The following is a 14809-nucleotide window of genomic DNA, read 5'->3' on the forward strand; positions in this document are numbered from 1 at the left end:
CTGTACTAGTTACAAAGAAAATATTGATGCGATTTATGCTATTCGAAAGAGTTTGAAAGAATATCCTCTTTAAACAGAACCTGAAAAAAGCTAGGTGAGGGTGGGTAGGTAATGATGACGCTTAGGGCATATTCAGGAGTGTTCTAGTTCTAGATGCATAATTTATGTCAGTTTTATAATTTAAATCTAGAAATTATAACAAAATAAACTGGCAGCCCCAACAGCGTTTTATCTGTGTTTCAAATATAGCAAAAATAGAACGGCAGCGTAGACCAGTTTTAAATTTGACAGTAGAACTGTTCGAATAAATAAAACTAAAACGGCTTGCTGGGGATACCTTTGTTTCAGTTTCAGTTACGTTATAGACCACCCATATGAATCTTGCAGCTGCTGAATTTGCTCTTAGGTACTCAAAACACTCGCAAAATCTCACATCAGTGTCCAGGTAGATGGTGAATTAGACTGGTGATTGTGTGGTGTGTAGTATTCTGTGCTACTTGGAGAACATATTCGGATGTTCTGTTCAATTAGGCTAATTTCTGAGTTGTTTAATTGGAAAAACGATTTCTCGGATAAGTAAAGAGACGTTCGTTCGAACGTTCCCCGTATGTGTGGTATTTGGTTATAAATTTTTAATTCTGCTATTTCCTTCATAAGTTTCTATTAGTTTGTTTATTCACCATCTTTCAACAGACCCAATTTGGTTCTAATGATTGTACGTTTTCTGCTTCGTGACACATTAAAATCATACCCAGGTTGAACGATTGCTACAAACCAATAACTGAACTGTTCGCACCGTTCTTTGAGCAAAACGGATATCTACTATTATCAAAACGCGTGATAATTCCCGTCGAACTACAAAGTGTATCGAGACTCATCAATAATCCGCGACAAAGGAACATCGATCGTACCAACGTCATCTAGATTACTCTCATGTGGATCACTACGACTCCTACGAATAGGATAATTTCATCCTTGTTTTAAGCAATTCGTTAATTAAAATTAGAAATAGTCCAATCGGCATCTTAGAGCTTGAGCAGTGTGCATCATAAATTCATAAATTATATTAAATAAAAAATAATAATCCACGACTTTCATAACTACGTAGTTTATGAGGGTTGCTCCACGGTATTCGTTGACGAGCAAAGCGAACAAATCTGCGTTGTATCGATTCGATTCTATGAGCACCGTTCTGGTAGCAAGGGGTTCCAAACTACCAAGCAATATTCGAGAGTTAAACGAACAAGCGAACAGTAAAGGGGTTTTGAACAGTGTACGTCTGTAAAGTGATTAGTCGTCCCCATTTGAAATCTAAAGCTACGGGAAGCTTTAGCTACAATAATTGAAGTACAGTGAAAACATTACCGGTCCAAGAGTACTTCCCTGTAAAATTCCGAAAGATGCAATAAACTCTTCGGAACTGTGATCGCCAATTTTAACTGCTAAACGGCGATTCCTGAGGTATGACTGTAGCAAACGAAGAATGTTCGAGCTGAATCCAAGTCTGTCCTATTCAGCAACCGTGTTGGTGTGGGTGATTATATCGAAAGCGGGTTGTACTTTTGCACATGGTTGGTAAATGACTGGACAATGTGTAATTCAGGTCCCAAAGTGGGGTCGGGTAACCAACCTTGCACGTATGCTGACAGGGAAGGATGTCGGAGCGTCCGTACTTCATGTTAGGAGCGATTTCAAACAGCAGCTGTTCTGGTACCAGCGGCTGAATATGAAATGCTGTATCCCGTCCAGCTAAATCCAAGGTGGCAATACTACCAATCCTCCGGCGAGACAGAGGATTGGTGTAGGGTTAATAAGCCACCCATTTATATTGCAAATAATACAGGAGAGAATACGACCCGGAACAATCGCCAAATACCCACGCGACGAAATAAGGATTACGATTGGAAACTTGGAACATGGAACTGCAAGTCGCTAGGTTTCGCAGGCTGCGACAGGATAATATACGACGAACTAAATCCTCGCAACTTCGACATCGTAGTGCTGCAGGAGCTTTGTTGGACGGGACAGAAGGTGTGGAAAAGCGGACATCGAGCGGCTACCTTCTACCAAAGCTGTGGCACAACAAACCAGCTGGGAACTGGCTTCGTAGCGCTGGGCAAGTAGCGCCAGGGAGTGATTGGGTGGCAACCGATCAACACTAGGATGTGTAAATTGAGAATTGAAGGCCGTTTTTTCAATTACAGCATCATTAACGTGCACTGCCCACACGAAGTGAGACCCAAAAGAAGCGTCTACGTGCAGCTGGAACAAGCTTATGACGGTTGCCTACGCAGAGACGTAAAAATTGTCATCGGTGACATAAATGCCCAGGTAGGAAGGGAGGAAATGTACCGACCGGTAATCGAGCCGAAAAGCCTACATGCCGTATCGATTAACAACGGCCAACGATGTGTTAACTTCGCGGCCTCCCGATGAATGGTAAACAGAAGCACCTTCTTCCCCCGCAAGGATATCCACAATAAGACTGCCTAACAAGCTGAATTGCTGCAATTACCGTGCGATCACTTTGCAGAACGCCGCCTACGAGGTACTCTTCCAAATCTTACGCCGTCGACTATCACAGATTGCAGACGAACTCGTGGGACAATATCAGGCAGGATTTATGGGCGAACGTGTTACCACAGACCAGGTGTTGCAAAAGTGTTGCGAATACAATGCGCCCATACATCACTTATTCAAATCAGCCTACGACTTAATCGATCGAAATCAGCTATGGAAAATCATGCACGGATCACTGGGAGTGCGATGCGTTGTCCTTGTGCTGCTCTCAAAGAAGTATAAATTCAATGTGTTGTTGCTACGTATAGTTAAAAGATAGGTTGAAATAGTTATTTTGAGTGATAGTGCAGGTGTGACAAGTGTGTGTTTAGTCGTGAGAGTGCTATTTATTGAATAATAGTGATCCGCGAAACTAAAGATGCTCAAGCGGCAGATAATGTGAATTTGCCGCCCCAAAATTTAACGATATTAACCGATCGAAGCACCGTCTGTATGTCATTGTCGGTGTTGTTGGATTTCTATGGAATGTGTGAAAGTTTACAAGTCGATCGTGCCATTCAGTCTAGGGTTGGTCAGCAGCGGATCCATTCGCGAGTGTTTTTATTTTATTCTTTCAGTGGTTGTGTTTCATCTCGCGTTGCTGACAGCAGAGCGAGCAGGAGAAAAGGGATACTGGTGAGATAGTTCCTTGGAGATATTTTATATTTTTCTTACTTATTATATTTCTCCTGAGTATCGAAAATTAGGTTTTGTTGAGATCATATTGTTAACCAAAACATATCCGGATCTCTTTCCCTCCCTACTAACAAATCTCCTATCCCGTGATGCTCGTGGAGATACAGTGGTACCCGCGGTCTTTAAAAAAAACGAGTATCGGACTAACATTCCTTCCTTTCTCTCAGTAGCACAGCCTTTGGTCGTAGCCAGCGTCGTTATTGATCATTTAATAAAAAGTTAGGGGTGCGTGAGTATGTACAGTGAAAATGATTTGCTTCTCCCAAGCTTCATGTTCTTGGTTCATTGAATATTTCCACTCATTCGGTCAATCACGAAGTGCAACTACGGGCGATCTACTTCAGCTCAGCTTTCAGCTCGAAATCAGCTATGGAAAATCATGCACGATAACGGATTCCCGGATAAATGATATGATTGGTCAAGGCTACGATAGATCGAGTGATGTGCGTTGTCCGAGTATCGGGGATAAACTCGAGTCCCTTCGAAACTCGCAGAGGGCTACGGCAAGGTGATGGCCTTTCGTGTCTGCTATTCAACATTGCTTTGGAGGGTGTGATAAGAAGAGCGAGGATAGACACGAATGGCACGATTTTCAGAAAGTCCGTCCAGCTACTTGGTTTTGTTGATGATATTGACATTATTAAAGAAGATGGAAGATACGTACATTGGACTAAACGCTGAGGCCAAGCGGATCGAGCTAGACATCAATGTATGAAAGACAAAGTGCATGAAAGGTAGGGGCTCGAGAAAAGAAAATATCAGCCACCCATTACGAGTTCTGATTGACGGTGATGAAATCGAAATGATCGACGAGTTCGTGTACTTGGGCTCACTGGTAGCTGCCGATAATGACACCAGCAGAGAAATTCAGAGACGCATATTGTCAGGAAATCGTGCTTACATTGGACTGCGCAGGACGCTTCGATGGAGCAAAATTCTCCGGCGTACGAAGTTAACTATCTACAAAACGCTGATTAAACCGGTTATCATCTACGGGCACGAGTCCTGGACAATGCTTGCGGAGGATCAACGTGCACTGGGTGTTTTTGAACGGAAAGTGTTGTATACCATCTTTGGCGGCCCCTTTGATTTTTCCGGAAGTCATGAGCAAAATCCCGGTATTACATTTCTTCCTTGAAATTTGACCATTCTATTTCATCAGATTTCGCAACCGATTCATGACGTACAGAATCATTCCATGGTCAGTACTACGATCCTACTGACACTAAGAATCCTTCCAGGTCGGGGTTCGAATATATGACAACTGGCTTGTAAGAGCAGCGCCCTATGTATTAAACCGCCAATCCGCGCGAAGTCATGAAGGAAGCGCTTATTTCACCACATCCGCAAATTGCCTGCCAGATTAGGTACTTTTTATGTAAATTTTAATAATTTCCTCTATCCGGAACATCAAACATAGTCTTGGCATCAAAATATATAAACCCAGGAAGTTGACGGTAATCAACTTTGAGGTAAGCTTCGTAATCCATCACGATGCAATATGATTTGGTGAATAGCTTCGTGTAAAGTTTCCGGGTGCGGATTTTCGAAGTGATGGTTTGCTCTTCATTCCGGTCTGAGACCTTTGCATCTTGTCAACATATAACCCAGCACTCTTTACGGTTTTCTGCTCAAAATCGACTGACTTACACCTCGAACTTTTTAGCAACATCTCGAATTGACATGTTTGAACGATTGCAGAAACACTTTCCTGGTCATTTTACTGTACATTGACCTTTTTTTATCGGCCACTCATTTCCTTTCTTCATGCATTTAGACGCTTGCGAAACACAGTTGTATTCGAAGTTTCAAGCTTGGGACGTCATAGAGCATCTTTCATGCGTGGAACTTTCGGTTATGGTTATAGTCATCAAACTAGAAATGCGAGATTCCTTTTTCCATTGTACGATTTTTATTGCCTACATTATTTTCGCTCACTACTTTTCTCTTCTTGGCCTAAAGTACATTGTGCCAAAGAAAACAAACAAAAGAACGATGACGTACATAATATTGGAATAAGACGTAACTTATTAAATACGCCTCACTTGATTAGTATCGAAATGCTTATATTTCGTCCGTACTGTTTGCAGCTCCATTTTCAGGGTAAGACAAATAAATGCGAAATAAATAATTGCTTACGAAAATAATGGATTCTAAGCGAATCCTTCGTTATGACGGACACAGCACAGAGTATCTCTGCGGAACGTGTCCTGAATCACATCGCACACACGCGGAAAGCGAAAATTATATTTAAATTTTGTACAAAATATATTGATTATGTGTAAATATGCCTAAAATAAAGACTAGATGTGTTAGATAAACTAATCGAATTGGGTACACAAGCTTGTATGAGTAGTTTTTGTTCTTTCATTTCCGAACAGAGGAAAAAAACGGTACCTAAATAATTCACACGCATAAAGAAAACGAAAACTTTCTCTCCCAGTCGGTAAACTCCATTCTTTCGTACACGCTACTATGGTATAACTTACACAAGTTTTATCCGATTACTGGAATTCAATCTCTAAAATTAAATGCTTCATTTTGCTTTTGCTTGTACATGTTGGTTGTGTTGTATATCATATACCTAAGTGTTTCCTCAGTTATATACGAAAATTTGCCATCGAATGTTTTTTTTCTTTTGCTTTCATGCGTTTATGTTTTGCTGCTGTTTACTGCCGATTGCTCACCTTTTTCTTATCTTTTACTGTATTATTAGAGCTGTGTTTTTTTATTACTCTTAGGTAGTGTATTTTAATACATATTAACTGTTGATTTCTAACATTTTTTTTGTTTTTCGTTATCAAATACCACAACTGCAGCGAGTTCACTAGGTAGGTGTACAGTAAAAAGAAATTTAAATGTCGGAATTATCGCTGTATGACGCGAGTTGACGATAGGCCTGTATAAAATTGTTCTAGGTTTAGAGAAATGATTCCCGCCCACTAAATGGGCAGCAGTGTAGAAGAAGTGGAATCTGATCATTTTCGGGTTTAGATAATACATATAAGAAATAACAGATCTCGAATTTAGATTCTTCTAAAGAGAAAGATTTGTTATTTTATCACGATGAACTACAAACAAACAAAAAAAAACATAGTTCGAAATTAGAAATGACGTTGAAAGTGGAGTTTTCAAGATTATCCAAAATTTGTTCGTTTCTTTGTTGACTCTTTAAGAGCTACAATTTTGAGTGAATTTTTTTTCTTTTGTTCTTATCATTCTGACAGCATGTCCAATGCTTTCATACAGTTGATTCATCTTTGTTCTCTATATAGCGGTGCAATTTAGAAACTCAAGAAAAAATACTCGTAGAAATGTGGTCAGGTTTCGGACACTCACAAGCTCTGTCAATTTTGTATCAATTATTCATATTTTTCACCTTTAGATTGGAAGTATTTCTAAGATTTGTTTTGAATGTATCAAGCCACGTATTTTCAATTATAAATGATTGAAATTTTGATTACTGGCGAGCATTGTCCTATTTTGTCAGCTAAAAATCTAAGACACTATTCTGACTTGGATTTTTGGATTTCACGGAGACGATAGTTGAAGAAGTAAGCGATCAGGTGGACAGCATCGCTCTTATTGGTCAATTGATGCAGAAGCAACGCTGTAGGGAAGCACGCGAATCTATAAATATGAGCGAAATTATAGCCAACGTTTTAGTATCACGTGTAACATTAACATGTCAGAGGAAGGTAGCTGCTAAGCAACAAGACACAAAGCGCTATAAAACAATTTGAAGCTTTAATTGGTTTGCTTTGATATTGTGTCATGCGAGTTTGGATGAAATGCTTTGTGTCATTATTTTCACCTGAGAAATTTGCAAGTATCCCTGGGTAAATTTTAGGTGCTTAAGACTAATTTCCAGTTCAAATAAGATGAACTCGATTAATTACCGAAATCGCAAAATGGTAATAATGGTAGAGAACGCTATAAAAATAACTGCATGCTTGAAAAACACTTGAATACAAGCTTGGCGAAGAAAAGCTCAAATATCGATTATCCGTTACGCTAGTATGCACGCAGGTATAATTGCATATATTTGGGCTATTGATGTAATTTCTACGGATACAGGACAAACACCAATCAAAGTAAACAGAGTCTGGGTTTGCGTGTTAGATGTTGGTTCTCAAGACACTCGGGAATCCGCATAAAAAACCCCTTAGCTTCGGAAATCCTCGTAAAAAAAGCCGCGTAACAAACGCATATAAAAAAACCGCGTGTAATAGATCAATCGAAGGAGACTTCGTGCAAGTGCGCCATCGATCATTAGAAATTTTGGTTGCCTTGTTCCACATAAATAGCTCGAACAACCCCATGGGGCTGATCCTTGTGGTTTTTACCAAAAATCGAAACTTACAGTAATTCGACTTATGTTTTTGTCGGAGTATTGAGGAAAGGCACTTCAGAGAAAAAACGAATAAAATAGCAACACTCACACTTTTGGTGATGCACGCGAGGCCCAAAATACAACAAAAATAATGTTTGCGCTAATTAGAAGTGTTATAGATTCGCTTACTTTAGAGGAAGAAGTATATAATAGTGATTGGGAATCGATTCAATGATCCTCAAAAGAGCCAAATTGTGAGACCAAACAGCGATCTGCACACGATGCGAAGTAAATTAATACTGACACTAGCTAAATAGAAGAATTCTCTTAAGATATACACTCTTACTAGCCGCTACATAATTTTGGGTCGAAACCTGACAAAAATCAACTAAAGTGCATCTCCGCATTTTTAGGTAACGAGTGAACCTCAATAAATGTAAGATTGCCCAAAGTGTTGTCATGCCAACTTTGGCAATGATCACTACCTATTTTTTTACGATCAAGTCAAAGCAGATAACGACTTAGTTTTGGGTAGCTCATAGAAGAGCACGACAAAAAGTAAAAAACAAGGTTGAAGTAGGACTAGTTCGCGTCGAAAACTTATTGGCACTGATTATCGTTCCAAATCTCGATTCGAGGATTAACGTACAAAACCTCCCAACTGAAAATATCGTTCACAACCGGCGAAACAAAACTAGTGTTCATCGAGATCTACTACGCATTAACGGTTTTTTTTTACGCGCTACGAGCAGTGTTTCTTTTCATAACGAGATTGGTGCATCTGGCTAAGATTCTAAACGTTGGTGCACTACAATTGTTGATTTTGCTTCCCGTGTTTAGCAACCAGCCAATTATTGATTGTTTAGCATGTTTTTTTTTGTCTATTACAGTCCTATATGTTTTTTTCAAACTGGTAGATTGTAGCCCAGTTATCGTCTAGGAGAAATACTTTGAGAAATTAAAAACAATAGCGCGCAATAGGCGTTCAATCGCCAGTTACTCTGACCGGTGTAGGTAGTTCTGTTATACTCCCTGTGTATTTGTTTGTCTTCTACTGTTTACATTTGACTCTCCTTTCGCCACTGAAACGTACCGGACTTAACGCCGATGCTAGACGAGCCTTGGCCGCTACCCCCTCCACTACTGAGTATATTGTTCGTTCGTCGAATTAGCTGGGCTGCCGAGTCGATCCGGTTACGTATCAGACGCATAGCAGGATTCGTTGCAATGCCACTGCGTTTGGATGATTTTCTAGGGATGAAAGAGAAAACCCATCAAACCAAGCCTGACAGATATCAATCGATAGATCTACTGAACTTACCCTCCCTGTGATTGCTCCTTTTGATTGTTTCCCAGAATAATTCTCATGTGAGTATCCCGAGCGAAGTGATTATCAGAGGGATTCATGATGGTACTGTTATTCGAAAGACTGATGTTCATTTCCTCAAACTGCTTACCCAACTGGGCCAGCGACGACGGCGGTTGATTTTGTCCCGGTGAACTTATGTCACTGCTAGGTGAGTGCGGTGGTGTTGCGTACAGTGGCGACATGCAGCCCAAATCAAACAGATCGGCGTCGTTCGGATTCATTCGAATGTTGGAGGCTGCCAGAGAAACAAAAGCGAAAAGAGCACCAATCCATTCGTTACTACTTCGTCGTACAACAGTATGAAATGTTCATGCATACCTATATTTGCCTGGTACTCCTCGACGTTCGGTAGAATTTGGGCGTGCTTTTTGGAACCACCGTACCTGGTGCTGCTAGCGTTACCGGTCGTAACTTGATTGTGCGGTTGATGCTGCTGCTGTACAATGTGGTGTGATTTTGAGTTATGATGACGCGAGTGCTTCTGTAGCTGCTGCGTGAAAGACATTGGCGCCTGCTGGAATGGCATAAGAAAAATTTCGTTCTGATTATAACGTTTCTAATTTAACTAATTTAGGCGAATAAGGATAGTTTTTGGTAGAATTCGAACAATCCATCTCATAGGCTTCCAGAACACTTGGTCCGTTTGAACAAATGCCTAACGCAATTTTAAGCATAGACAAAAGCATACGGTTATTACTGTCTGAATACAATTTTCGGCAGAAACACATGCCAGTTTAGGTTCAAACGATACGTGTATTTGAACGAATACAAATTAAATGTTCCATTCTCGTTTACAGACGAATTGACGAAATGCAGTGATTTGGATTCGTCAGTTCAATGTAGCGAATCAACCGTTCGAAGACATTAAAAACAATTTAATCGACATGATTTGCAATCAAATGATTTTTTGTCGTGAATACGACTTACTTTACTATGGGGCGCCTTTTCAAAATTCGCCATATGGAAGAATGGGCAGAACTTAATCGTGAATATCTCGACTTGTATTAATGGTAGCAACATAATTCTTTCACCATTTCATCAAAAATATGATCAGGAATTCAGGATAATATTTTGAACAGTGTGCGATAACCACAAACAACTCAAAAATTAAGTTTTCTTAAAATTTGAAAACAACGCGGAAAACACCTTACTTTTGCTTGGGTTTTTCGCGCAAGGACGACGATTTTGAGGTAGTCAGGCACATATCTTCAACTGAATGCGTATAAAAGGGGAACCGTGGTCGAAAATCGATCATTTCTTTTCGTGCGTTCGATGGAAGCAGACGTCGTGGGAGTGGAATCATCAACCAGCAGCGACGTGTGTGTGTGAATGCTAGAACCGAATCCCTACAGCATATTAATAATTTCTTTCAATAAATTATGCAAATCCGAAATGAAATAATCGACAATAAAATTCTGTATGCGGCTATTTTTATAGCCGTTAGGACCGCCCATTAGTGAAAAAGCTACAAACGAAATCAGGTAGAAACAAGCCTCTCAACAAAACTTGAATCAGTTTGGATTTTATCGCCACTGCGAGCAGATGTGTTTTGTGTCGTCTGCACGCTTTCGACAAGAGCGATTACGTCACAGCTGCCAGTCATTAGCATTGGAAAAAAAACAACGGTGGAGAGCATAGCACAATATCAGCCGTTCTAATGGCTCTAAAAGTTTTCGAAAGAACTATTAGGATTTGTTGTTCGCAAATCGTAGGGAAATATCCTCAGTTTACTGCAAATCAAGAATAGTTTGCTTAGATTTGTGCACTTTTCGCTGTGTGAAATTCACAGTAATCGAGATCAAGTGAAGCCTTTTTTTGCAAAAAATGTTTTAGAGTTTAATGTCGTAGAGAACTACGCAATTTGACTCTTCTGAATGCTGGAAACGAATCCCTACAGCATATTGATAGTTTCTTTCAATAAATTATGCAAATCCGAAATGAAATAATCGACAATAAAATTCTGTATGCGGCTAATTTTATAGCCGTTAGGACCGCCCATTAGTGAAAAAGCTACAAACGAGATCACATAAAAGGAAATCTCTTAACAAAAATTCAATCAGTTTGGATTGTATCGCCACTGCGAGCAGATGTGTTTTGTGTCGTCTGCACGCTTTCGACAAGAGCGATTACGTCACAGCTGCCAGTCATTAGCATTGGGAAAAAAAACAACGGTGGAGAGCATTGCACAATATCAGCCGTTCTAATGGCTCTAAAAGTTTTCTAAAGAACTATTAGGATTTGTTGTTTGCAAATCGTAGGGAAATATCCTCAGTTTACTGCAAATCAAGAATAGTTTGCTTAGATTTGTGCACTTTTCGCTGTGTGAAATTCACAGTAATCGAGATCAAGTGAAGCTTTCTTTGTTTTTGCGAAAAATGTGAAAAAGGGGAATGCGTGCATAATTCATACAATTGATATTCGCAAGTGTTAAGGAACATGTCAGTTGTTTTCGTATTCACGACATGCAGTTATGTCTCTGACATTACCCACCCGCCTTTTTTTCAATGAAACATCTACAAATCATTGCAGGCATAGTAAAATCACAGAAAACAGATATACAGGCTCATATATGAACTATGTGTAAAATTTGCTTCTTCAGCGTGGCGAACACTTGCAGATGTCACCAGTTTCGACAACCACCTCGATTTGTGTGCCGCTTTCACATGAGACACAGTATTGAGTGCAACATTCACTTCAAGCTATATTTTGTTTTGCTGTTGGTTAAAATGACAAGTTTGTTTCTGTTTTGTTCCGATCGAATTCTCGTGTGACTTATGCGACATGAAAAAAAGTTGTCTTTACATTTAGGGAAATCGTGTGATAGATGATAGCATTGTTACAGTTGAAATATTTCTATAACATGCAGAATAATTTCGTTATTATTCTGTAATGTAGAGGAACGTCTTGAAAGATCGCGGCGAATAGTCGAGCAGGTGGCAGCAGTGTTTCTAACGTATAGCAAATTTGAAATTTACACAGGATTTTGAAAAGTGTTTTTCGAGCCAGTATATCTGTTATCCGTGGTAAAATGCTTGTTTTTTTCCTTTTTGTTCCTAACACCAGTTTAGCAGGGTTGTTGTCCGGCATTCTTGCAACATGCCCTGCCCACCGCATTCTTCCGGCTTTGGTCACCTTCTGGATGCTGGGTTCGCTGTAGAGTGAAGCGAGCTCGTGGTTCATTCTTCACCCACACGCCGTTCTCCTGCACACCGCCGAAGATCGTCCTTAGCACTTGTCGCTCGAAAACACCAAGTGCTTGCAGGTCCTCCTCGAGCATGATTCATGCTTCGTGTCCGTAGAGGATCACCGGTCTTATAAGCGTTTTGTACATGGTACATTTCGTGTGGGGGTGAATCTTTTTTGACCGCAGATTCCTTTGGAGCCCGTAGTGGGCACGACTTCCACTGCGTCTTCGTATTTCACGACTCACATTGTTGTCAGCCGTTAGTAAGGATCCGAGGTAAACAAATTCTTCCACTACCTCGAAGGTATCCCCGTCTATCGTGACATTACTTCTTAGACGAATCCTGTCGTGCTCAGTTCCGCCTACTAGCTTGTACTTTGTTTTCGACGCATTCACCACCAGTCCAACCTTTGCTGCTTCGCGTTTCAGGCGTGTGTACAACTCTGCCACCGTTCCAAAGTTTCTCGCGATAATGTCCATGTCATCCGCGATGCACACAAATTGACTGGATTTCGTGAAAATCGTATCCCGGCTGTTAAGCCCGGCTCGTCGCATTACTCCTTCCAAGGCGATGTTGAATAGTAGGCATGAGAGTCCGTCACCTTGTCGCAGTCCTCGGCGAGATCCGAATGAACTGGATAGTTCACCCAAGATCCTTACGCAGTTTTGCACACCGTCCATCGTCGCTTTGATCATTCTAGTCAACTTCCCAGAAAAGTTGTTCTCGTCCATAATTGTCCATAGTTCTATGCGATCGATACTATCGAATGCTGCCTTGAAGTCGATGAACAGGTGATGCGTTGGGGCCTGGTATTCACGGCATTTTTGGAGGATTTGCCGCACGGTGAAGATCTGGTCCGTTGTCGATCGGCCATCGACGAAGCCGGCTTGTTAACTTCCCACAAATTCATTCCTTTTAGGTTATAGGCGACGCAAGATAATCTGGAATAACATATTGTAGGCGGCATTGAAAATTGTGATCGCTCGGAAGTTCTCACATTCCAAATGGTCGTTTTTCTTGTGAATGGGGCAAATTACCCCTTCCTTCCACTCCTCCGGTAGCTGTTCGGTTTCCCAGATCCTGACTATTAATCGGTGCAAACACATGGCCAACTTTTCTGGGCCCATCTTGATGAGTTCAGCTGCGATGCCATCCTTACCAGATCATTTCCGTCTTCTGCTGCACTGACGTAGTCGTTCCTCCCGTCATCTTGAACCCCCATGCCTACATTCTCCGCGCCGTTCAGGTACTCATCGAAGTGCTGCTTCCACCTTTTAATCACCTCACGTCCATTCGTTAAGAGGCTCCCGTCCTCTTAAGGCGGGATTTGTTGAGCTTCTTGTAGAATTTCCGTGTTTCTTGAGAGCGGTACAGCAGTTCCATTTCCTAGCACTCCGCTTCTTCCAGGTGGCGTTTTTTCTCCCGAAAGATGCGGGTCTGCTCTTTCCGCTTCTGTTTGTATCGTTCCACGTTCTGCCGGGTTCCATGTTGCAGCATTACCGCCCGCGCTGCGTTCTTCTCCTCCAAAACCACTCTGCACTCTTCGTCGAACCATTCGTTCCGTCGACTCCGTTCCACGTACCCGACGGTGCACTCGGCTGCATTGTTTATGGCTGCTTCTACTGTACTCCAGCAGTCTTCTAGGGGAGCCACATCGAGCTCGCCCTCGTCTGGCAACGCTGCCTCGAGATTCTGCGCGTATGCTGAGGCGACATCCGGTTGCTTCAATCGCTCTATGTTGTACCGTGACGGTAGTTGGTACCGTGCATTGTTGATGACGGAGAGTTTTGGACGCAGTTTCATCATTACCAGATAGTGGTCAGAGTCGACGTTAGCGCCACGAGAGGTCCTGACGTCGATAATGTCGGAGAAGTGCCTTCCATCAATCAGAACGTGGTCGATTTGCGATTCCGTCTGCTATCGTGATCTCCAGGTGTAACAATAATGGAGGCTATGTTGGAAGAAGGTGCTACGAATGGCCATGTTCTTGGAGGCGGCAAAATCGATTAGTCGTAAGCCGTTTTCGTTTGTCAGCTGGTAGGCGCTGAACTTTCCAATCGTCAGTCTGAACTACTCCTCCTGGCCTACCTGAGCGTTTAGATCTCCTATGATAATCTTGACATCGTGGCTTGGGCAACAGTCGTACTCACGTTCGAGCTGCGCGTAAAATGCGTTCTTGTCATCATCAGTGCTTCCGGAGTGAGGGCTGTGCACGTTGATTGTGCTAAAGTTGAAGAAACGGCCCTTGATCCTCAACCTGCACATTCGTTCGTCGATCGGCCACCAACCGATCACGCGCCTCTGCATATCACCCATCACGATGAAAGCTGTTCCCAGCTCGCGTGTATTGCCGATTTTTACTATATCTATTGGATATTTTATGGAAAATACACGATGGGTAAACAGGGTTTGGATGAACGAAGGAGTGAAGATGAATATACATGCTTCACGGCGCGTGATATACATAAACATATCTGTTTTATGAACTATGTCGCTTTTGAGCTTTGTTTTTTCATTGGAATTACTGTCCATTAATGAGAATTAAAGAGAGCGAAAAACGTTCACCCATAGCACTGTTTCTCCTTTCTTCGGCAAGAGAATGTGTAACCCCATATTTCATAGCAAGCACCTATCTTCACTGGACTAGATAGATCTGAAGAATTAAGG

General features: G+C 41.5%; 1 protein-coding gene across 2 annotated transcripts in view; it reads right to left on the reverse strand.

The window, feature by feature from the left end:
- Nucleotides 1-5148: 5148 nt before the first annotated feature.
- Nucleotides 5149-14809, reverse strand: part of LOC131438512 (uncharacterized) — a 50540-nt gene continuing 40879 nt past the window's right edge. Inside the window, exons 6-8 of one of the 2 annotated variants that reach the window (XM_058608612.1) lie at nucleotides 9276-9468; nucleotides 8910-9192; nucleotides 5149-8839 (exon numbers count right to left, since the gene is read on the reverse strand). In XM_058608612.1, coding sequence (XP_058464595.1) covers nucleotides 8647-8839; nucleotides 8910-9192; nucleotides 9276-9468 — 669 coding nt within the window. In that variant the 3' untranslated portion in view covers nucleotides 5149-8646. Of the gene's footprint in view, nucleotides 8840-8909; nucleotides 9193-9275; nucleotides 9472-14809 lie in introns of both variants that reach the window. The other variant, XM_058608604.1, reaches the window with a different exon arrangement.

The sequence above is a fragment of the Malaya genurostris genome, chromosome 1, assembly GCF_030247185.1.
Source record: "Malaya genurostris strain Urasoe2022 chromosome 1, Malgen_1.1, whole genome shotgun sequence".
Classification (NCBI taxonomy): Eukaryota; Metazoa; Arthropoda; class Insecta; order Diptera; family Culicidae; genus Malaya; species Malaya genurostris.